This window comes from Alligator mississippiensis, chromosome 1, assembly GCF_030867095.1.
Source record: "Alligator mississippiensis isolate rAllMis1 chromosome 1, rAllMis1, whole genome shotgun sequence".
In the NCBI taxonomy this organism is placed as follows: domain Eukaryota; kingdom Metazoa; phylum Chordata; order Crocodylia; family Alligatoridae; genus Alligator; species Alligator mississippiensis.
The window spans coordinates 466736764-466758142 of record NC_081824.1 but is presented as its reverse complement, the minus strand read 5'-3'; the positions used below and the strand labels follow the sequence as shown (position 1 = coordinate 466758142).

At 52.7% G+C, this 21379-nt stretch overlaps 1 protein-coding gene across 1 annotated transcript; it reads right to left on the bottom strand.

Moving 5' to 3' along the window:
- Window positions 1-10867: 10867 nt before the first annotated feature.
- On the bottom strand, window positions 10868-17850 carry NEU3 (neuraminidase 3). Its single transcript, XM_006257955.4, has 3 exons — window positions 17797-17850; window positions 15990-16219; window positions 10868-14678 (listed from the first exon to the last, which is right to left on the bottom strand). Exons 2-3 carry the CDS (start codon window positions 16194-16196, stop codon window positions 13530-13532), a joined length of 1356 nt encoding a protein of 451 aa, XP_006258017.2. The 5' UTR covers window positions 16197-16219; window positions 17797-17850; the 3' UTR covers window positions 10868-13529.
- Window positions 17851-21379: the final 3529 nt, after the last annotated feature.

The following is a 21379-nucleotide window of genomic DNA, read 5'->3' as shown; positions in this document are numbered from 1 at the left end:
GGAAGGGACCTCAATAGATCATCAAGTCCGACCCCCTGCATAAGCAGGAAAGAGTGCTGGGTCTAGATGACCCCAGCTAGATACTCCATCTCGTCAGACGAACCGATGCTCCAGGGTGGCACGCAGAACAAGACCCAAAATCGATATGTCTTACCCCATCTTTTATAGCCTTGTCAATTCACGTAGTCCTCTGGGCTTTTGCTGGGCTATCACTGTGTTCTTCCTTGAAAGTTGATTGCTGTTGTTCTCTTGCTGTTCTGGGGCGGATTCTTCTTGTTTAGTCTTTTATCTCTCTGCGTTCTTCAGCCAGTCGCCAGCTGATGTTTTCCTTTTCCATAGACACACTCTCACCCATTCTCTCACACATAGAGCATACAAAAGAGTAAAAGGAAGCACTTATGCCAAGCTACAGAGCAATACAAAATGGAGTTTCTTAAGGCAATGCAAAACTCAAGAAAATATGTATGATTAAAGGCAATAGGCAAACGTCATTTCCATGTTATTCACCTAACATCAAGCTGATATTTATGCGACTTGTATAACAGCAGGAGCAAGCTAGGGAGGAGCCCTCCATTTCCATAAAGTAGGTGTGCAGCCTATTGGACGCTCCCACTGGAAGCTCTTGTAGGGTATCCTGGCTGCAGTGCATTTGGACCGGGGTGCTCCCTCCACTACACAATGCCATTTAAATCCATCTCAATCTGGGTAACAGACCAGTGCAATGACTACACTTGATCTTAGCTCACGAGAGGCTGAGAAGCAATGAGTTATTTACACAGCAGCTGCTTTCTTGGTGGTCACAAGACAGTCCTGTGCTGATGTTCCCATGCATTCCTGTCTCTGGCTGGGCATGCTCTAAGCTTCGCTGTGACAAACAGCCTGGTCATGTCCTGGCTGAGGCTGAAATCAGCGTCCAGCACAAAAAAAACAGACGCTGTGGGGTTTTCCAGCAAGCCGTGATCTCTGCTGCAGGGGCTGTGAGCCAGGTCTTCCTTTCTAGACCAGCCTGGCTCAGCCCAGGGGGGGCAGGGAGGCTGTGGTGGTGCAGAGCTCCCTTTGCTTCTTCTCCCAGGCTGGGCCCAACCCCTGGAGTGGATTAGGGAAGCCTCAAGGCTGATAAAATTTATGCCCACTTTCACTAGCCCCCGGGAAGCAAGAGTGCACTGGTGAGCTGGGAACAGCCCATTCCTAACATGCCCCCATCTTGGACCCCAGGTCGGGGGGGAGCATACAGCCATTTCAGCAATGCCCAGGGTCTGCCCAGTTGTACCAGCTGGTTTGTGGCACTTAATAAGAGATGCTAAAATGCATCGTGTGTGAGATTCCCATGCAAGAGTTGCAGTGAAGAGATCGGCAGTCACATCCGTGCCTGCACTGGCACAGCCGCTACATTTAGAAATCTGGGCTCTTGTGCTACAACCCACATAATGCTACATCCACAGGTGGTCACTGCAGCTAGGAAATAACATCAGTGAACTGGGCAGGTGAGGCTGAGAGTCAGGGCTGGGAACCTTGTCTCAGGGTGGGAAATGCAAGAGCTAATACGTGTCTGCAGCACAGCCATAAAGATGCTGCATATGCAAGCAGCTCCTACACCTGGCTCAAACAGACAGACCTCCTTTCCCAGAGAAGGAAGCAGGCACAGGCAGACTGAGCAATTTGCTGAAGGCCACATGGGAAGTCTGTGGCAGAACCGGGCATAGCACCCAGCCCTTCTGACCATCCCATGCCTCACTCACAAGTCCCTCTACCCTCCGGCGGAAGCATCTGTGCTCTCCACAGTGTGTCTAATGCCGGTTGTGAGAAACTCTTCTGGCTTGTGATGGTTGGTGAATGCCTTCTTTTTACTGAAATCCAGATTAGTGACATCCCTGGGTGGAAGGAATAACATGGCCATGAATACGTGGTGCTGCAGTGTCTGATGTTGGCAGCACAACAGCTGGTGCACGTGTGTTTGTGCGTGTGCGTACCACACAGCTGGAGCCCCCAGACCTGGAGAGCTGCTTGCCTCTGGGGCCCCACATCACCCACCACCAAGCAGCTGCTCAGCAGAAGGCAGGTGACCCAGAAGGGGCATTGTCGCAGCTGGCACCCTTCCTCCTCTGCTGTTTCCTCCTCCGTCTTACCAGGCACCCAGGATGAGCCAGCATAGGGGCAGAGCAGAGGGACACAGTGCGTGCGTCTACACATTCGTTAATGCTCAGTAGTTACTGGGATGTATGTTATAGCCGACCACGTTCTTAGACCCACACGGCTATAACTTATCCCTGAAACATGGACAATCTCGTATTTAGCCATTTGGAAATGTAAACTTCAGTGCTAACCAAGAAAGAAGAAGTTTTCACCTCCCTGCCTGACATCGGACACCTCCAGGGAAGAAGCCTGCTTAATCTGCCCAGCACAGAGCCACTTTCTCACAAAAAAACCTTCCACCTTCTACCTCCCCTGTGCAAAACGAAGTTTCTTTCCTACCTAGGAGAACTTCTACAATCTTTGAATTCTCCTCAGCCTGAAGAAGGGTGTTTGGACCCGAACGCTTGCAAAGAAATGATTTTTTTTTTTGCTACTATTTAGTTGCTCTAATAAAAGATATCGTCTCTGACCCAGTACTTACCGCATATTTCATTTAGTGCTTGCTTAATGAAGTATTAACTAAATGCGCAGTAACTACAGTTACTGCGCAGTAGCGTCAGTGCACAGGTTTTTAGTCACACTTACTGCGCAGTAGCCTAATACTACTGCGCAGTAGTGTATTAGCGTGGTTTTTGCCCAGCACAGTGTTACTTGACTACTGCAAATTAAGCGTCTTGTATAGACATGCCCACTGTGGCTGGGATGGCATTTGGTCCCCCCGTGAACAGAGGGAGGCTGGCATATGGATGGGGGTTAGAGACACCCATGGCACAGGGGTGCCTGTGTACTCAGTCCCTGCCCATGCTCAGGCACCAGTTGATCTCACACAGCTTCTCCTCTCACATCCACACCAGCTTCTCCCCTCGTGCCCACCTGCTTCAGGAAGGAGCAGGAGCAAAGCTGGGACAGGGGAGGGGAGTTTCCAGCTACAAGTCTGGTGAGAGCCCTGGTAACTTCCCTGCCTCTATTAGAGGGTTTCCATCCACCCAATATCCACATGGAAGGAGCTGGGGTGGGGTGTCCAACCTGCAAACCCAGGCCTGAATCCCATAGATGCATCCTCTGCTCTCCAACAGCACAGCAGTACCAAACTCCACCCCTGTTGCTCAGCTGATAAATACAAGCCAGTTGGGGAGGATCAGCATCCAGAAACCATCATGAATGTCCTGGGGCTGGGCTTTCTACTGCTGCTGGCACTGACAGGAGCCATCAGTAAGTACTCTGGAAATGCAAAGCTTCCCCTGGGCTCCCGGTCCAGAGCTGTAGCTACGCTGGCCCCTAGATCATCTTCCTGCCTTGCAAGGGGATGAGTTAGGGGCTCACGGGTGGCAGAGCGTGGGCACCAGGGAGCTCGGGGATGATGTGGAGTTGCTCTTGGTTGGGTTGTGTGCCAGCCCTGCCTCCGTGAGTGCCATCTTGGGGCTTTGGGAGGCTCACTCGAGCTTGCTCCAGTTTTCATGCCGCAGGAAGATTGCAGGAGCCCCCTGAGCTAGGAGACTGTCCATCTGGGTCAGGTTCTCCTTCTTTCCACCAGGAAACCCACCGGCGTCCGCGGAGTTTCTTGGCAGCTGCAACCCCAGCCCGTCCTTTCTTGTGTCATGGGGATCTCCTCAGTCCTCAACCCACGAGGGCCTAAATTCCCCCTCCTGCCAATCCAGCCAGACCCGTGGGGTGATTGTGCAGGGGAGGCTGGTGAGTCCATCTCACCTGCTTTTAGGAACGTCCAAGGGTGGAGACGACACTGCCTGTCCAGGGCATCTCTTCCAGGGCTGAACCCCCCTGTGTGAGAAAGCTCTTCCCAATATCCAACTGAGATCTCCCTTGTGGCAACTGAAGGCTGCTCCTTCTTCCCCTGTGCCCTTTCTGTGTGAAGCCTGGTAGCAAATCCCCCGTCAGGCATCTGTCTTCCAGGCTCACTCCACTTCTGAAACTCCCTTGCAAACTCCCGGAGGAGTCCAGCCACCTGCCTGGGCCTAGACAGATAAAATGGCCAGTCACCCTTTGTGAAGGAGGGGATTTGGGCTGGCCCCGGCCCCTGCAGGGGAGCAAAACATGGGCATTGTGTGCTAATCTCCGGCATTGCAGCTCCCAGCTGCCTGAGCTGGCCTCCATCCAGGCTGGCTCTCGGGGAAGCGTCAACAGACATCGGTCTGGGCAGAGCGATTTGCTGCTCTCGGGGTAGGGTCGGTGGTTTGAATGCGTCTCTCCCTTGTGCTGGAGGGCCCCAAACAGGTTAGGAAACTAGGAAGAGGGCAACCTTGGTGTTTTGGATTTTCCAGGCTCACAAACAGCTTGTCCTGGGTGCTTCAGGCTCCTCGGAGTACCCTCCCCTGTCATAAATCCAGCCCGTGACATTTCAGCCAAATTGGGGTTAGTCGTCATAAAATCAGAGATTTAGACATGAAAGTGCTAAAATCGGATCTATGGTCGTGGCCGGTTTAAGGCAGAGACACTGCAGTCTCCGTCTCCTGGTTTCTAGCTCCCAGAAGCAGAATCTCAGCAGTCTTTTTAACTAGGATCCCCGATGTTTTTTCATATATGGTTTTGGGTTGACATTGTGAGGTAGGTGGAGCTGGCATCTTCCTGAGTCTGCAGGCAGCCTGAACCAAGAGTTTGAAGAGAGGCGAACAGCGCCATTCATCTCATTCCTGAACTCCTCTGTATCGTCCATGGAGGTCTCTAATGGAAGGGTTTGCTAGGGCCTGGCATTGCCTTAATTCAGCCTGATTCAGTTATTATGGAAGGAAAGATACAATGCGGGTGTCACTACAACTGTGTTTCTTTATATGAGTATCGCAGCTATGAGTCCTCTTGGCTCATCACATAGCTCCTAAAGGAGAAGATTATGGATGAAATGATGGGTTTAGATAATAGGAAGGTAGCAAGCTCTTGCTTACTTGAAAAGCTAATGTCTCAACTTAGTGCAGGATGTTAGATCTCAAAGCACCGTGCTGCAGAGCATCATCCTCTCCATGTGTTATGTGGGAGAAACTGAGGGCCAGAGATGTGGAGGGATTTGCTCAAGGTCACACAGTGATGTGGTGGGACCGAGAAGCTGGGCAGGAGTTGGAGCAGGAGGCTGATTTTGGGGTCAAGGCACTGATGTGGCACCTTAACCCTAGCCCTCTGTGACCTTGGGGTCATCTCTGCACGTAGCTACTCTGGATTAGCTCCCTGATTGCCAAACACAAGTGCCCTATTCTGGGTTAGCTTCATCCAAACTTGACTGCAAAAAAAAGCACTCTTATTCTGCAATAAGTATGTCCTCACATGGCATTACCCAAGGGAGAGGTAACAGCTTCTGCTTGAAGCCCTAGGCTACCTCAGTCTTTGGTAAGATCAGACCCAAAGCCTCTGGGAGATCCTCAAGCCCATCCCAGCTCCTCGTCTGGAGGACCCTTCATGTGTTGGGGCAGCCAGGGAGTGCAGCCTCTCTGCAGATCCTAGTGATATGGGTCTGCTTGTATGAATGGTACATGCAAACATATGTCTCTGTATCTCGTAATCAGTAAATGTGGCATCTTGCCTTATCCCTCTTTATAAGGTCTCGCTCTTGATCCGATTAATTGGCAATTTGTATAACACTAGCCCGCCCTGACTGTGTTCGCTGTATCCCTGCCCCAGGTGCCCAGGAAGGCGCGCTGGTGGCTGCCAAGAGCTGCGCGAGCCGGAGAGGACGCTGCCGCCGGTTCTGCTTCTCTCACGAGGTCCCCATGGGCCACTACGGCTGCCCTCGTCGGTACAGGTAAGGATGCACCGTGAGGGCTGAAGCCCACCATCGTGAAAGCTGGGCTTCCCCAGGAAACCATCCTCAGGGTGATGGACTGAAGCGAAGAGGTGAATGGGAAAATTAAGGGGGGGAAATGGCATTTCAAAAGGGTGTGGAGCTGCTTCTCATCATCCAGGGCTCCACGGGGGCCTCATGTCCTCTAAAGGCATGCAATGATTGCTGTTTTGGCCGGCACTGAGATCCAACCGAGGGCCGCCAGAGCCAAACTACAGCTTGAGTTCATGGGCAAACCTCATTAACATGGGAGGCACACACTCATTTCCTCCTTGGAACAGGACAGGGAGGGGATTTGCTCATGTCCTCCCCACCAACACGAAGCCTATGCTTTGTTTCCAGGTGCTGCGTGCCAAAGAAGTACCTCCTGGAGTAGCCCGAGACAAATGTACCATCTTGCAGCAGAGCCAGCTCCATCCCACCGGTCCCGTAGGCACGTGCCGTGCTTTGCTGACACTTTCTGATGTGACGTCTGTCTCAAGCATCTGGCCGGCGCTGAAGGGTGATGAAGGGAGCTGGGCTCTTTTGCCATGTGTCAGTGGTTGATGCAGGCCTGACCCCTCTCCCATAGCAGCCAGGTCTCTCATCAATGGGAGCTGGATCATGGTCCCAGTGAGAGCTCATTTCTGCCATCTGCGCTGTCCTGGAGCGGTCTCAGTCATGCATAAGGACTAGCTCAGCTGAGCCACATGGACAGGATCCTAGCTGGGATCGTCTGACCCCAGCGCTCTTCCCTGCCCAGGGCAGGGGGTCGGACTCGATGACCTACTGAGGTCCCTTTCGACCTTAATATCTATGAATCTATGAACCTAGGATCCCAGCCTCGGTGCCTGCGGGCCATATTGTGACTTCCAAGTTTGATTGAAGGCTCCTTGTTGATTCCAACGGGGACCATTATTATTGCTCTAAGTGGGGTCGAGTGGTCATAGCATCTTTATAGCACCTCCAGGAGCGAGTTCAAATCCTGATCTGGCTGTGCACCAAAGGCCACCCCAGTCCACACAGCTGTAGACAGATACCTGGCTCTTCAGGGGAGTCAAAAATGGTCAGAAGTGATGCTGGCCACGTTGCTCTTTTGCGTGCTGGCTTCTCTTAACAGTTCTAGTGCTGTGGGCCATCGGGCTAAGGCAGACCTTTGACCTTGGCCACCGAGAGGCCCCAGTGTCTTGGATGCAGTATAGATGTATAATCTAATAACAGATGGTTTTTGCTCCAAGGAATTTAGAGGCCTTTCCTTAGTAACTGGTAATAGAAGAAGGTCCCGTTTTACTGGTTAGCTGGAGATGTTTCACTCATGTAGAGGGCTCACGAGACAGAAGCATTGCACTTTTTCTCCAATCTCTCGGACAGTGGTCAGGAAGAGTGTGTGTGTGATATACATTTGAGGCTGGCTTTTGATTTCAGATACGCAAGAGTAACTCCACTGAAGGCTTCAGAAGAGTTACTCTGGATTTGTCGGACTATGCATGGGATCAGTATAGACAAGCCGGAGCTGGAAACACGGTAGAAGAACGTGACCTGTATGAGGGGTAGAATGGCTCAAAGGTAACTCTTATCCCAGAGTGGTATAACTGTAAGACGCTTAGAGGGTACTTAGCACAGTTTATCACCCTTTAATGTGTGGCTGATCCCATTTTAAATGCCTTGAGAGCCGTTTAAAGGTAACCTGTAACAACACTCTTCAGCTTGATCCTGCTTTTGCTAATCTCCAGTGCAACCCCGAATCAGTAGGACGGTGCTGGTGGGAAGGTACAATCCATGCCTACGCAGCCTTGCTGTGGCTGCTCTTATTGTCAGTTTGGTGTCCATTTGAAGCAACTCCCTTGACATCAGTGGACTCACAGCAGGGTAAAGAATAAATGTGGGCAACACCCAGCTCCTTATTTTAGGCTTCGCAGGCTGGGCCCTGTTGCCATTGACTCCAATAAGAGCAGATTTGTTCCCCTGCCTCTGATGGTTTTGCTTCCCTGGTGCTCCTTTCTTCTGTCCCCTTGCTTAGCTTGTAGCCAGAAAGCTGATGCAGTCTGGAGGCTATTGGCCACTCAATGCACGTTTGACCTGGGCGAGGGTCTTTCACAGTGAGCTGTTGTCCTTGAGATGGCTGCACTGTCCCAGGGCAGCGTGAAGCACCCAGGTTGGATCAGGGTTGAACTTAAGCGAGGCCCTAAATGAACAAATAAAAGCTAGTTGAGGGTGATTCGGGCTTCGCTGGTCTCAGAAATGTTGGAGTTCAGTGTGATTCCCACTTTAAGGGACAACAAAGGCATGGCCACGAGCTCCCAAACCCAGCGCTGAAGTAGTTTTAGAAACAGAGGTAAAGACTTAAGAGGAGTTGGAGGGAAGGTCAAGGAGAATGAGGTAGGGGCTGGACCGCAGAGCATCACATTCAGAGAGCTCCTTATCCTGCTTCCTGAGGGAACAGAGACTCTCTGAGGGCAATACAGGGGCCATGACACACAGCTCTTCCACCCAAGAGGCAACATCATCATGCCAGCTACATCTGTGATGATACCAGCACCTTGCCTTTAAACAGGACCTCCCCAGCTGCGGAGCTGCTAGCAATTTAAAAGCTTTTAATGAATTCACTCTCACCGCTGTTTTCCCCACTCCTTGCCCCCCTAAATAGAAATCTTACTATCCCATATTATCCCATGCAAAATCTCATGGATGGCCTTTCTCATGCATGTGAAGATTTCAGTTGAACCATTGGCCTAAAGAAGACCGCAGTCATGGGTCAACAAGTTGCCCGCCCTCCCGAAGTGAGAATAAATGATGCAAGCCTGGAAGTGGTTGGAAAGTTCATTTACGTCCGTCTCACAAAATCTTGCCTTGGAAGCTGAAATTAATGCTTGCGCTGGAAAGGCAAGCAACGCCATGGCTAAACTTTAAAAGAGAGCTTGGAAAAACAGAGCGCTCACTCTGGACAAAGATGTCCATCTACAGCACTTGCGTACTTAGCTCTCTATTGCACGGCAGAGAAACACGGAGTCCGTTTGCTAAGGAAGAAAGAAAACTGAACAGTTTCCATCTTCAATGTCTGTGCTGTAACCTGGGCATGACAAAATATTCAACTTCACTCTTCTGGAAAGAGTCAAGACACACAGTATGTTTGTGCTTCTGAGACAGAAAAGTCTGTTGGCTAGGACATGTGAACCATATGAGCGACGGCTGAATCCCCAAGGACATAATATACAGTAAACCGGCTACCGGCAGACGTCAATGTGGACGGCCCAAACTCCGGTTTTTTGATGTCTGCAAGAAAAACCTTCATGACCTGCGCATCGACGGCCAATGCTGGGAATCAATCGCTTTGGACCACTGTGAGTGGAAAGCCACCACGAAGCAGGGCCTTGAGATGGAGGGGGTCAATGATAAGCTAGAGAAGAGGCATCGGGGCAGGCAACACAAAACGGTACTCAGCATGCCAATGCAAACTCAACCGAGTTTGAATGTGCAACTTGGCGGAGGGTCTGTCTGCCCCTCATCGGACTCCTCAGCCACTCGAGGCGCTGTGCTGGTACCCGGTAACCTACCAAAGGCGCAATCCCCACGGTCTCCCGAGACCGATGGCTGCCAAAGTGTATGCATATCCCATTTTATAGATAAGGGTGCTAAGGCAGAAGGAGAGAGAAATAAGCTGACGAAGATTATGCATCACAGAACAGGATTTCCCGCAGCCCTAAAGTCCCATTGACTCTAGGAAGTTTTTGTGCGGGTGCTGCCATCTCACAGAGTGCTTGCACACTCACCTGCCTTTGCTGGTGGTGCATGTCCTGATGGCGTGAGTCTGTAGTGGCTGAAGCCCCCCTGCCCCGGGGTGATGAGCTTGGGGCTTGCAGCTGCCAATCCTGCCACGCCAAGGGAGCATGTCTATGTTGGCATTTGGCTGGTGCCAGTGTACTAGCAGAGGGCTTGTGATATTCTGGGAGATGATTTTATACTGCTGACGGGAAGGCTGGGTTTTGCCACTTCCATTAAAATTTGCAGGCAAACCAGTGACCAGAAAAGGGAGCTTCTGTTGACCAAAGCAATGGGGGGGGGGGGGGGGGAGGTGCACAGGCCCAGGAGACTGGTCTCCAAAATGCACCATAAGGGATTGTGGCAAGGCAAAGGAAACTGAACTCTCTGTCCTTGAATTGCCTTATACTCCTGTCTTGCTTCTTTATGAAGAAAACCTGACTGGTTTGTATACCTTTTCAATCCACCCAAAACCTGTCCTTTTAAAACATAACATTAGCAATATCAGGCGTGCTCAAGAACTCACTGGAAGCATCGGGGTGGACTGGGAGCTTTCAGAGGCCACATTTAAACAGGCAGCATGTGGGATCTTTAACAAGGAGAGCTTTCCTCTTTAGTGTATCTCAGACATTGGAGCAACATGGTTTTCACTGACCTAGAAGCATTTGAGAAACCATGCGTACAAATCGGCGCTCCTCTCAGCCCATGTCATGTTATGAGACCTATTAGACCTTGTCCATCGCTCTCGGGATATTATCAGTGCTACTGACCACAGCTCGGAGGGCGCGGGAGGATGGGATGGGAGAAATGGGGGAGAGAGAAAGCTTGTTCACAGACTCTCTGCTCTTCCAAGGGGTTGCCTGACTGGCTCAGTAAGGCTCACCAGCTTTGGTTGATCCAGCCCTGCAAGCACAATCCTGAAGTGCTTCCTTGGTCCTTCCTCTTCCACTGCTGGATGACTTGCGTGTAAACTGCAACGTGCCCAGGCTGATTCTGGTGGAAGGCATCTGACACCTTCCCCAGAGGTTGGCACTTGGGTGACTCTGCCGAGACCCCAGCTCCTCTCTCTGCCACGCTGCAGACCGCAGATGTGAGTGGAAGGATCGAGGAGACATTTTTATTTCGAGGTGGCTCAGGAATTAGGACCCTGCCCAGGAATTAGGACCCAGGTGCCACTGTCTGGCAAGAAGGAGGCAAACACCGCACGATTGATTCAGTTATCAGAAACAAGTTTTATTCATACCTATTTCTGTGCAGCCTGGCACCGCAAGGACAATTTTGTACCGTACAGCAGGCTTGTTGTTTCTCCCTGTATAACAATCCCAAGCAGTCTTTTTGTGTGTGTGTGTGCAGGAAGATGCATTCAAACTGATACAGAGCCTTCCTTCTGAAGCAAGTTGTCCTGAGACTGCAAAGCCCCGTGGGTCACATCCACAGCCCATCCATGCCGGGGGAGTCTTCTCCAAAAGGCTTTGCATGGGGCCTCCTTTATGGGAAAGACGTGAAAAAAATCTCTAGCTGTGCTCCTTTTTGAGGTTGCAGTGAACAGGACGCTTATCTTAGGGAAGGAGACAGACATGAACCGCAGCACGGTCCATACAGAGCCATGCACAGGGCACCCCTAGCTGGGGTCAACCCTGGATACAAAGAGGCCTCATGGAGTAGCAGTATGGAGAAAAACTTGATACCAAACCTGTATTCCCTGTCTTGTCCCTAAATAAAGGTGACAGCTGCTGTGATCCACCACGGAGGCATCCAGGACAGCATCTGTGAACCCAGTGTAGGCCATGTCGCTGGCAGAAGTGTTTCGTATACAACAGTCTATGCAAGCAGGTGATGTACAGAGCTGCAATTCAAGAGTGACTGAGAACCAGGAGGGAACGCAGCTCCCTCTCCTCTGGGCAGCATGGGCTGTGCCATACGGGAAGGAGACACTCTCCTGCTGCTTAAACTACCATAATATTGCACATACTACACACCCTCCAATAAGCCAGGCGCTGCATTTTTGGAAGGCAGCATGGAGACCAAAAGCTTTTTCTAGATTCACAGTCAACCGCGTGGCATAGGGTAAGTCCTCCTGGAAACACAGCCTCGAGGAAGCGTGGCATCCCAGGGGACAGCCTGGGGGAGGCAGCAGGAACTTCCTAAAACAGCAAAAAAGCAAGGCCTCCGACCCTTGCAATGCAATAGCAAGACTGTTATTTCTTTACTGGAAATTGTTTGAGAAGTCCCTGTAAATAATAGTGTTGCTTCCACTCCTCAAGCCTCATCAGGATACTACAGACTGCCCGCAGAAGCTCTCACCCTCTGCCTGAGATCAGTGACCCTTCAGCCAAGTGCTAGAGCCTCACCAGTGGCTGCTAGAGGGTTAACAGTGGCCACTGGCTTCAGCACTTCCAGGGATAAGTGGAAGCTATGTTAGCACAGTGTCTGCTTGCTTCTTTTCTTCCCTGCTTCTATTCCAGCAAAGAAAAACCGGCTTCCCCACTTAAGACACAACCCTTCATTTTCACAGAAAACTAGGGTTGGAAGGGACCTTGGCGTGCAGGTCATTTTGGACGGTGGAGCTAGTCCAGGTCATTTTGGAGGGTTGATTTTTTCGGGGGGAAGGTGCATCGAGTATGCAAGTGTGGTATGTGATCATGGGTCCAGGGGTCAGGACTGTGTGGGTAAATGATACTACAAACAACAAGCTAAAAGCCTGTGAAACAAAGGCCGGTGATATTCGAGTTAGTCTGCAGAGCTAAGAATGCTTCAGTGCTTAAAAAGAAAAAAAACTTTAAGCTATTTAACCAGGATTCTGGCGTCCTGGGCTCTTGAAGTGTGCACCAGAGGAAATGTTACAGACTAAAGAACATTTGAAACAATTACTGCTTTGTGTAGTGTTTCCAGAGGTTTGGGGATTGAAGGGCCACTCTTAGCAAAACCAGGCATCGTCATCAGCCAACTTCTAACTCAAAACACTATGAAAGCATATGTGGCCTGGTGCTAGGCAGACCACTTCCCATGGCCCAGGGATCCCAACCCCTATCAAGGCCTCATTGTGCTATGTGCTGTGTATACATTCACACGGAAAATGGTCCCTGGGCTTGCGAGTCTTGGCCAAGGAAGGGTGAAAAGGGGATGAATCGCTACATTGCAAAGATGAGGCTCAGAGGCAGAGAAGTGCGGCAGTTTGGCCCTCATCGTTATGCATCCTCCATCTCCAGAGCACTTGCCAAATACTGGAGAGGGACTGCAGGAAAGCAGGCCCGAGCAAAGTGGTGGGAGATGCTAGCAAGCCCCCCCACTGCAGACAGCAGGTGCCTTGGATCATATACGGTGCTGCTTTTCTGCAGATACTCCTTTTCGTTGCCTTTCTTCCCTTCTCCAAGCAAGCTCTCTTTGGACACAGCATGGTTCTTAATGGATGGGGGTGTCCCAGGGTGACAGGCCACACCATCCGGGCTGCCAGTCCCAGCACGCAGATCAAGGGTTGACTCTGGACTGTGGACTGGGCAACCCAGGCCCTGATCCTGGACGGCTGTAAACCAGCCCCATTAAAGGTGACGGGGCTATGCACTTTACACCCGCTGAGAATCTGGTGCTTTCAGTGGATTTTCAAACCAAACGGTCTACACATAACCTGGCACCCGGAGAACAGCCCTGTGAGGGTCCAAAATGAACCACCTTGCAAAGAAAGCTGGTCTGGAGGCTCCCGGCAGTGGTATCGGTAGCAAATCAGGCTGGGATCGGTGGGAACCTAACTGGTCACCTCCAGGGGCGGAAGGGCTGAGCACCCATAGGTGCATGTGAAGTGCGGAGGCTCAGTTCCCCTGAAACCTGTCCCTAGGTGCTCCAGGAGATCGATTCTGGACGAGCAGGCTTCATAGTTTCAATGCCCTCCCATGGCACCGAGATGAAGAGCTTTAGGTGATCCTTCCTGCCTGGGATACTGCCCCATCTGCTCAACATCCATCTTTGTCTGTGGCTGCTGCTCGGAGGAAGAAGAGCCCCCGTGGCTCTCCAGCTCCTGTTGGGTGAAGAGCTGAAACACAATCTGCTCACACGGGAAGTCCACCCCACACTCGAACAAGCAGCCGAACAGAGGTGGTGACTCCTCGCACACGGCCAGGTCCGAGTAACCACACGGCCCTTGGTAGAGGACCCAAGGCCTTTCCCAGCTTCTCGTCTCCAAAGGAGTCTTGTTGAGGTAGATGCCCAAGTTGACCCTCCTGTGTCTGCTGGTGGGGTGGGAGTAGACAAGCCATGAGGTGGCACCATGGCAGGTGGTGGAAGAGGTGTTCTTGCAGCGTGCCAAGCAAGTCTTCTCACCCACATCGGGGCCTGTCCCTTCCACACCATCCACCACAGCAGGCTCTTCCATTGGGAAGAAGCTCACCACACTGCCCTGGCACCCATTAGGTGGCTCGCACAGCTCCTTACACCATGAAGGTCTTTCAAAAACCACCCCACGGTCTCTGCTGAACGCAATCGCCCGGCACTTGCCCGGGGTGCGGGCATTGCAGTGCAGTGTGGGGCCTCTGTCTTTGTCTCTCACCTCGGCCACTTCACACTCCACTGTGCTCTTGCCCTTGAGGAGCTTGCCTTTATGCCACTTTTGGCCGCGGTCATCACTGTAGAAGATCAAGGAGTGGGGCTTGGTGAAGCAGGACACGGGAATGCCGCAGAAGCGGGTGTGAATGTAGTAGGTGTAAGCTGGGATCACCAGCCGCCCAGAGCTGAGCTGCACCCCGTGGCCTGGCCCCACTGCAAAGGTGGCCCACTTCTTCAGGTCCTCCCCGATCACTTGCTCTGTCAGATCCATCAACGGGCTCCAGGTCCGGCCGCTGTCCCTGCTAGCGACGTTGCACAGCCTAGCAGCGTTCCTCCCGGTGCAGATCTGGTGCCGCTCTGTCACGTGCTGCCTCACGCAGATGAAGAACAGGAAGACCGTCCCGCTGTCCTCCTCGTACACCGGGCAAGGGTTCATGGTGCGGTGGTTTGGTAGCATGGCTGCCGTCAGGGTTTCGATGGGTCCCCACTGCGGCAAGAAGGAGAGAGGGGAAGACCCGGGAGGTTAGCAAGCTTGGCCCATTCCTCAGGGCATCTCCAAGACCCTGCAAGAAGGCTAGCTCTCTAGCTATCATGAAGGCTGGGGTGTACAGCTGGAGAGCTCATGGAGACCAAACTTCCCTCCCACCTCTGGAACGAGTTGTTGGATAACCAACACTGCTGAAAACCTGAAATAGAGGCCTGTGAGGCTCCTGCCCTACATGGTTATGGTGTGTGCTATCCCACATCTCCCAGTTACAGTGACTTTGCCTTTGGGAACTGCCTCTGGTCCCATCGGCATTTGCTTTTCCTCCCCACGTGGCTCCCAGCGAGATGGAGGCACAGGCCAGCTCCTATTAGAGACACAGCACATGTGAACTACATAGTTGTCCGTGTGACGAGAAGGGACTCTAGTAGCCCCATCATCTGCAATCAGCTGTCTTGGCCCAGCCCCGGCTGGAGCCCATGGGAGGGGTGGTGGTGAGGATGAGCCACGCCGCTGGTATTTTTAACTTGGAGGTGATGCGTCATGAATGAGATCAAGGCCTATTTTTGTGGGAGGCTCGATTTCCCACCCTGCCCTGCTGTGGCTATCGTCCGAGTGAACAGAGGACCCTTATCCCATATGCCCCGGAGGGCGACGGCATTCAGAAACTGGGAGATCGGCTGGGAGAAAGCAGACTCCAGCGCCGAGGGATGCTCCACCTGCCCCGGGACATGGTGGGGTCGTCTGAGAGCATCAGCTCTGCCTCGCCTGCTGCTTGTTGCTTGTCCCCGGTGGGTGCGGAGAAGGGGGCATGTGATCAGTGCTTAAAGAGATTACCAGCAGCTTGCCCTAAACAGAGAGAAATCAGGCTCCTTTAGCCACTGGCGTTACCTCCGGCATGCTGTGAAGGGCTGCCTGTACAGCGCATACACAGCACAGGGGAGGGTGATGACAGGAGGCTGAGGGGCCCAGGCTCTGTGGACCTTGTAGGCAGCAGGAGCATGTACTGCTTCTGTTGCAAGATGCAGAGATGATCAGCTGCTCCAGGCCTCAGGGGTCAATTTGGAAAAATGGTGCTTGATTCCTGCTAGCTTTCAACAGCAGGGAAAGGCATGGAGCACCTCGAAGGAGTGCACAGCACCTCATAGGCAGCCAGCCTGGCATGAGAGGTGTCTGGAGTGCACCACAAGTCACACGCGGGGGCTCTGGAGCCTGCGTATTCAGGATCCTGGGATGTGCTAAGGCTGAGAGCAGAGAGAGATGGGTCTGTTGGGCACCGGGCCGCCAGCTGGCACCCGGTGCACGAGGAATTACCTTCACCGAGGCACCGTGCTTCCAGCCCCTTCGCAGCACCAGGCATTTGGCGTCCTCATCCCTGATGGAGCAGCGCTGCTCAGCAAAGGCCAGGAAGGTGTGGGTGCGGGGGAGGTAGAGCAGCGCCGGGATCCGGTAGGTCACCCCGCCCTGCGCCTCCTGCCAGAAAAGCGTCTGTCTCCTGGTGTTGGCTGGAGCCCAGGGCATTGCTTCTCAAGGCACTGCAACAGCTGCGGGGAGAGAGGGGGAGATCACACCGAGCCTCGAGGGGGCTAAACCTTTGCTGTGCCTTCCTGCCCAGGGGGTGGGTGGGGAAGAGCTAGGCATGGGCCAGAGCCTGGGAGCCGAGGAGGAGGGTGTTGCCCTTCTGCGTTTTCTGCTACAGCGGGGTTTAAGTCTCTCTCAGAGGCGCTGGGTGCTGCTGCAGCCCAGGCTGGGATGGGGACTGGGTTGTGCCAATGCTCCTGCTGGGACCAGAGCTGGAGGGTCCTGGCTGGAGGGTCTTACCCCTCCGCTCAGGGTCAGACCGATGCCACATTTAGGGTCAGGAAGGAGTTTCCCCCCATGGTCAGATTGATGAGGGAGGGAGGTTTGCCCGGCCTCTGCCTGGGATCACCTGAGCGTACATTAACAACTTTTACAGAAGCAAGATGTTAGCTGTCGTGGCCCCCCTGCTTTCCCCGTGGCAGGTTTGGGTGTGATGTCTGCATCCTGCCAGGGTTGAGGCTAGTTTTGCTAAGCTTTTAGACGGTGGCTTTGTCTGGGCTGCTTTGGATGGGGCTGATGCTGCCTTAGGCAGGGGTTGGACTAGATGTGACCTCTGGGGGTCTCTCCCAGCCCCACTTCTCTAGGATTTCTTTGATTTCTATGACCCCACGTGCTGCAGAGTTGGGCACAGGTGCCCCTCTCCCTTCTCTGCTGACCCTCTCCTGCTTTTGGCTTCCTTCTGATGGGAGTTAGTCCCGGTCCCTTCACCCCAAAGTGGGCGTCTGGGCAGGCTCAGACCCCAAAAGCCCCCACTATGGAGAGAAACACGACCATAGCATTTCCAGACTGCCCCAGTGCCGGTCCAGTGCCCCAAAGCTGGATGGAAGCGGGAGCATGATGAGGAGAGAAGGAAACAGCTGCATTACAGACGGCGAGAAGGGGAAGGGGGATCCTAGACCCGAAACGCAGCCTCGCTCGTTCTCTGACAAGCCTCGGAGGGGGCAGAAGGCGCCGTGGTCTCGGCAAGGGGGGGCAGAGGTGCTGGGCGCTCGCTCCAGCTCTACCGTCCTCTCCTGCAGAACCACAGCCCCGGGGCCCCACTGGGCAGGTGCTCAGCGCAGCCCATGCATGCACAGCACCCCCCAGGGATTGCAGCCGGGCGTCACGACCAGGGCGCTGGGCCTGAGGTCCGCACAGCCCTGAGCTGTCAGCACCTGTGCAGGGCCCAATGCAGCTCCCACCAGCCCAGGACAAGCCGGGTGTGATCTCCTGCATGCCGTGGCCTGGATCCGAGCTCACACCAGCCTTTTAGCTTTCGCGTCTCTGCATGCTCAGCCATCCCCCCAGCCCCAGCCCCAGGCTGCAGTCACCGGCTCCCCAGCTCCTGGAGGGGGAGAGGGACCCGGACCCGCCATGCAAGCAGGAGAGGGGGCACCCATAGAGGACGGGTGGGGGTCTCTCTCCAGCCCCCCTCTCTCTCCATCAACTCCCCTGCAGCAGCACGGGGTTGGGAGGGGACCGCCTGCTCCCCCATCCCATCCCCTCTGCCCAGCCAGGCGGCTGCAGCCCCCCCAGCCCATGCATTGCAGCCTGCGCTCACCCTCCGCTCTGCTTGGCCCAGGCGCTGCTGCTGCCTGCCGGGAAAGCAAGCTCCTCCCCTGGCTGCAGAGGCTGAGCCCGCCCTCCCTGCGCCTCCACCCACAGCTGAGCCAACCCCTGGCCCTGCTCCTCTCCCTGCCCCTGCCCTGCCCTCCCAGGTGGGGAAGGGGCCTGCAGGGCCAGGCTGCTCCTCACCTGCACCTGTGCAGCCTCTGCTTGCAAACCGCATTGCAATCTTCCTGGGGCATCTGGAAGGCTGAGGCGAGCGAGCCGTCTTCGGGATCCCAGACAGGGTTGCCATTGCCGACCCTCCAGGAGTTTTCCACGAATGAGATATACATCCCCAGGAGACTGCCGAGAGTCACCTGGGAGATAAATGATAGAGCATCGATTAAAATAAGTATGAAACGTTGAATCCGATTTATGCAGTTGTCTAGTGTGTTTTTGAAACGTCACAGTCATGTGTATTTGCCTTCCTGACGTAAAGTCTGTGTGCCGTAATCATAACTGATGTACACAAGCACGTGGGCACGTTTGGGTTATGTGTTGCGGGCATGTTGGCATTGGGTGTCGTGGGCACGTTCACATTGTGTGTCGCGGGTACATCGGTGGTGTGTGTCACCGGCACATCAGCACTGTCTCTTGTGGGCATGTTGGCGCTGTGCGTCATGGGCACGTTGGCGTTGTCTTGTGGGCACTTTGGCATTGTCTCTTGCAGGCACGATGGCATTGTGTGTCACAGGTACGTTGGTGTTGTGTGTTGCAGGCATGTTGGCATTGTCTCTCGCGAGCACGATGGCATTGTGTGTCACGGGTATGTTGGTGTTGTGTGTTGCAGGCATGTTGGCATTGTCTCTCGTGGGCATGATGGCATTGTGTGTCACGGGTACGTTGGTGTTGTGTGTCGCAGGCATGTTGGCATTGTCTCCCGTGGGCATGATGGCATTGTGTGTCACGGGTACGTTGGTGTTGTGTGTCGCAGGCATGTTGGCATTGTCTCCCGTGGGCACGATGGCGTTGTGTGTTGCAGGTACGTTGGTGCTGTGTGTTGCAGGCATGCTGGCATTGTCTCTTGCGGGCATGATGGTGTTGTGTGTCGCAGGCATGTTGGCATTCTCTTCCATGGGCAAGTTTGCATGATGTGTCATGGGCACATTGGTGTTGTCTCTCCTGGGCAGGCTGGCGTTGTGTCACGGGCGTGCTGGCGTTGTCTCTTTAGTCTACTAACTTCGCTACACTGCAACTGCCTCGCACTTTCAAAAGAAAACCGCCCCCGAAATGGCTGATGGTGAGGGCCCTTCAAAACAAAGCAGCTCCGAAGATACTGGAAAATGAGATTTTAAGGTTAATGAATGAGCTTTTGCTGTATCAGTCATTTTACTAATGGTATTAGAACATTATTTAATTTTCTGTATTTTTAAATTAACGTATACATGCATGCAGACCCACGAACATTTAAACGTGCACTTACAAGCAAAATATCCCTAACCAGATCTCATTTTTTTAACAATAAGATTCCCATTACAACATGGGATTTTGCAGTGCTGTTTAATTATGCAATAGGCTTCAAATGTGAAATCATGATTCCTTCGATGCTCCTTATTTCCACCAAAGGCAAAACAATGGCTCTGTAGTGAATGAGTTTTAGAGTACAGTTGATCAGTCATTAATGTCATTATGTCGTGTGATGAAACCTCCTGGAATAGATGCAAATGGAGTTGGCAACCCTTATTCTGAAGGCGATGCAGAAAACACAGTTTGGATCCGTGTCTGGCAGCCAGAGCTCAGAAAAATTTGTTGTCATCCGACTTCCATGACTTGTGTTCATGATATGAAATGAGTAAGCAGTAAGTCTAAAGCTAACAAAGGTTGTTCTTTTACACCCAGTGTGTCATTAAAGTGTGGATCTCATTGCCACCTGATGTTGCAGAATCTCGTACTTTGGCTCGGTTCAGCAAGGGATTGGACACATTCTTGGAGGAAAGGGGCATCAGTAGCTATGGGTGTTCATGGCTGAGTTATCATATGGAGCAGCGCTGGGGCCAGAAGAGATGCACATGGGACCCCAGCCAAGACCTTCTGCCACTGGACATTGATCTAGAATTACTGCTTGCTTTTGGGCATTCAGACAGCATCCATGTAAGGGTAAATTGATTTTGCCCACATTTCTCCAGCTTGCTTATGAGAATAGCATGTGGAGCTGTGTCAAAAGCCCTACTAAGAATAAACTCCAGGTATATGATATCCACTGGGTTCCCTTCATCTACCACCCCTATTACCCTGTCAAAGGAGGAAATTAAGTTAGCGTGATAGGATTTGTTCTAAACCAACCCATGTTAACAGCTTCTGATCATCTCCTCCCAGCGTGGGTGTTTATAAATTGACTGTTGGGGGATGCAGGGCTTTGTTCACATGTTGGCTACACCAATGCATCTTCTGCTCCCAAGCCAGGAAGTTGATGGGTCCTGGATTGGTGAAGGACACGATGGTAGAGCAGTTAAGATGGTTTGCTACAGAGCCCTAGAGTCTTGCTTTGGACTAGACAAAAGCCACCCCCAGTGGATGGTCCCTGGGAAGTCAGAGATGGCTTCACTCTGCCTGGGCCATTGGCTATGGACGTTGGATGCTAACCATACTAGGCCAATGGGTCATTAGGTTTGGGCTGACCTTTGACTTTGGCCAGGATGGAAAGAGGTCTCTTCTTCAGAGGGAGTTTGGTGTGCTCAACGTCTGGTGTGCTTGGCTCAGTGTCCCCCCTCGGTGCACTCGTTACAAACCTACGACCCTCACTCCTTTCCCTGCTTTTTTGATTTGTTTCCCAAGGAAACAATTGTTATGTCCTCCGTGGCTGCCTTCTTGAGGAAGGCTTATAGTTTTACTCAGTGGGCCTAGGCCCATGCTTCCTCAAGTGTGTAAATAGGCCTGGCTCAACAGGTTCCACAGCTTGCTGTCTGCAAGTTCAGACACATGAAGTACAAGTCATGAGTTTGTTATTGGAGTAACCTTTAATTGCTGTTGGATAGCTGATCTGGCTGCTGGCAGTAGGGGAATAACACGACATACATCAATCCCTGACTTGCTTTTTTCCCCCCCCTATACAAATGATGTATCTATATCTTCTATGGTTGTTTGACGCACATGATCCACTCATATGAAAACCACCCATGTGGAACTGAACGTGGATCATGTGTGTACCTGTACCTTCACTTTACATAAAGGCATCCCAGTGGGTGCGTCTACACAAGGCATTTACTGTGGAGTAGACTAATTAGCTCCTCAGCAAATGTCTCGCGTGTACATGTGCAGGGCTACTAGGCTGGAGTAAACTAATCAACTCTGCAGGAGGGTAGTACTCGTAAACACAAGTACCAACTTGCTGCAGCTTTTTTTACTCTGCAGCAGCACATGCGTAGATGCTGACAGGGCTTGCTGGGGCAAGAGGGGGCTTCAGTGCAGGGGCTGCCTGCCATCTAGTCCTGCACTGAATTATCCTCGTGCCCCAACCAGCCACTCCACAGCACATTGTTTCAGGTCGAAGCAGCTCTGGGCTGGCAGGCTGACCCCAAGCTCCCGGCTCAACACAC

What these genes read in the sequence shown, in the direction of transcription:
- NEU3 (XM_006257955.4), bottom strand. Translation starts at nt 16,196, where the DNA reads ATGCCCTGGGCTCCAGCCAACACCAGGAGACAGACGCTTTTCTGGCAG. An exon ending in AGCACGGTGCCTCGGTGAAG is followed by an intron (nt 14,679 to 15,989) that starts GTAATTCCTCGT and finishes TTCTTGCCGCAG; the next exon opens with TGGGGACCCATCGAAACCCT.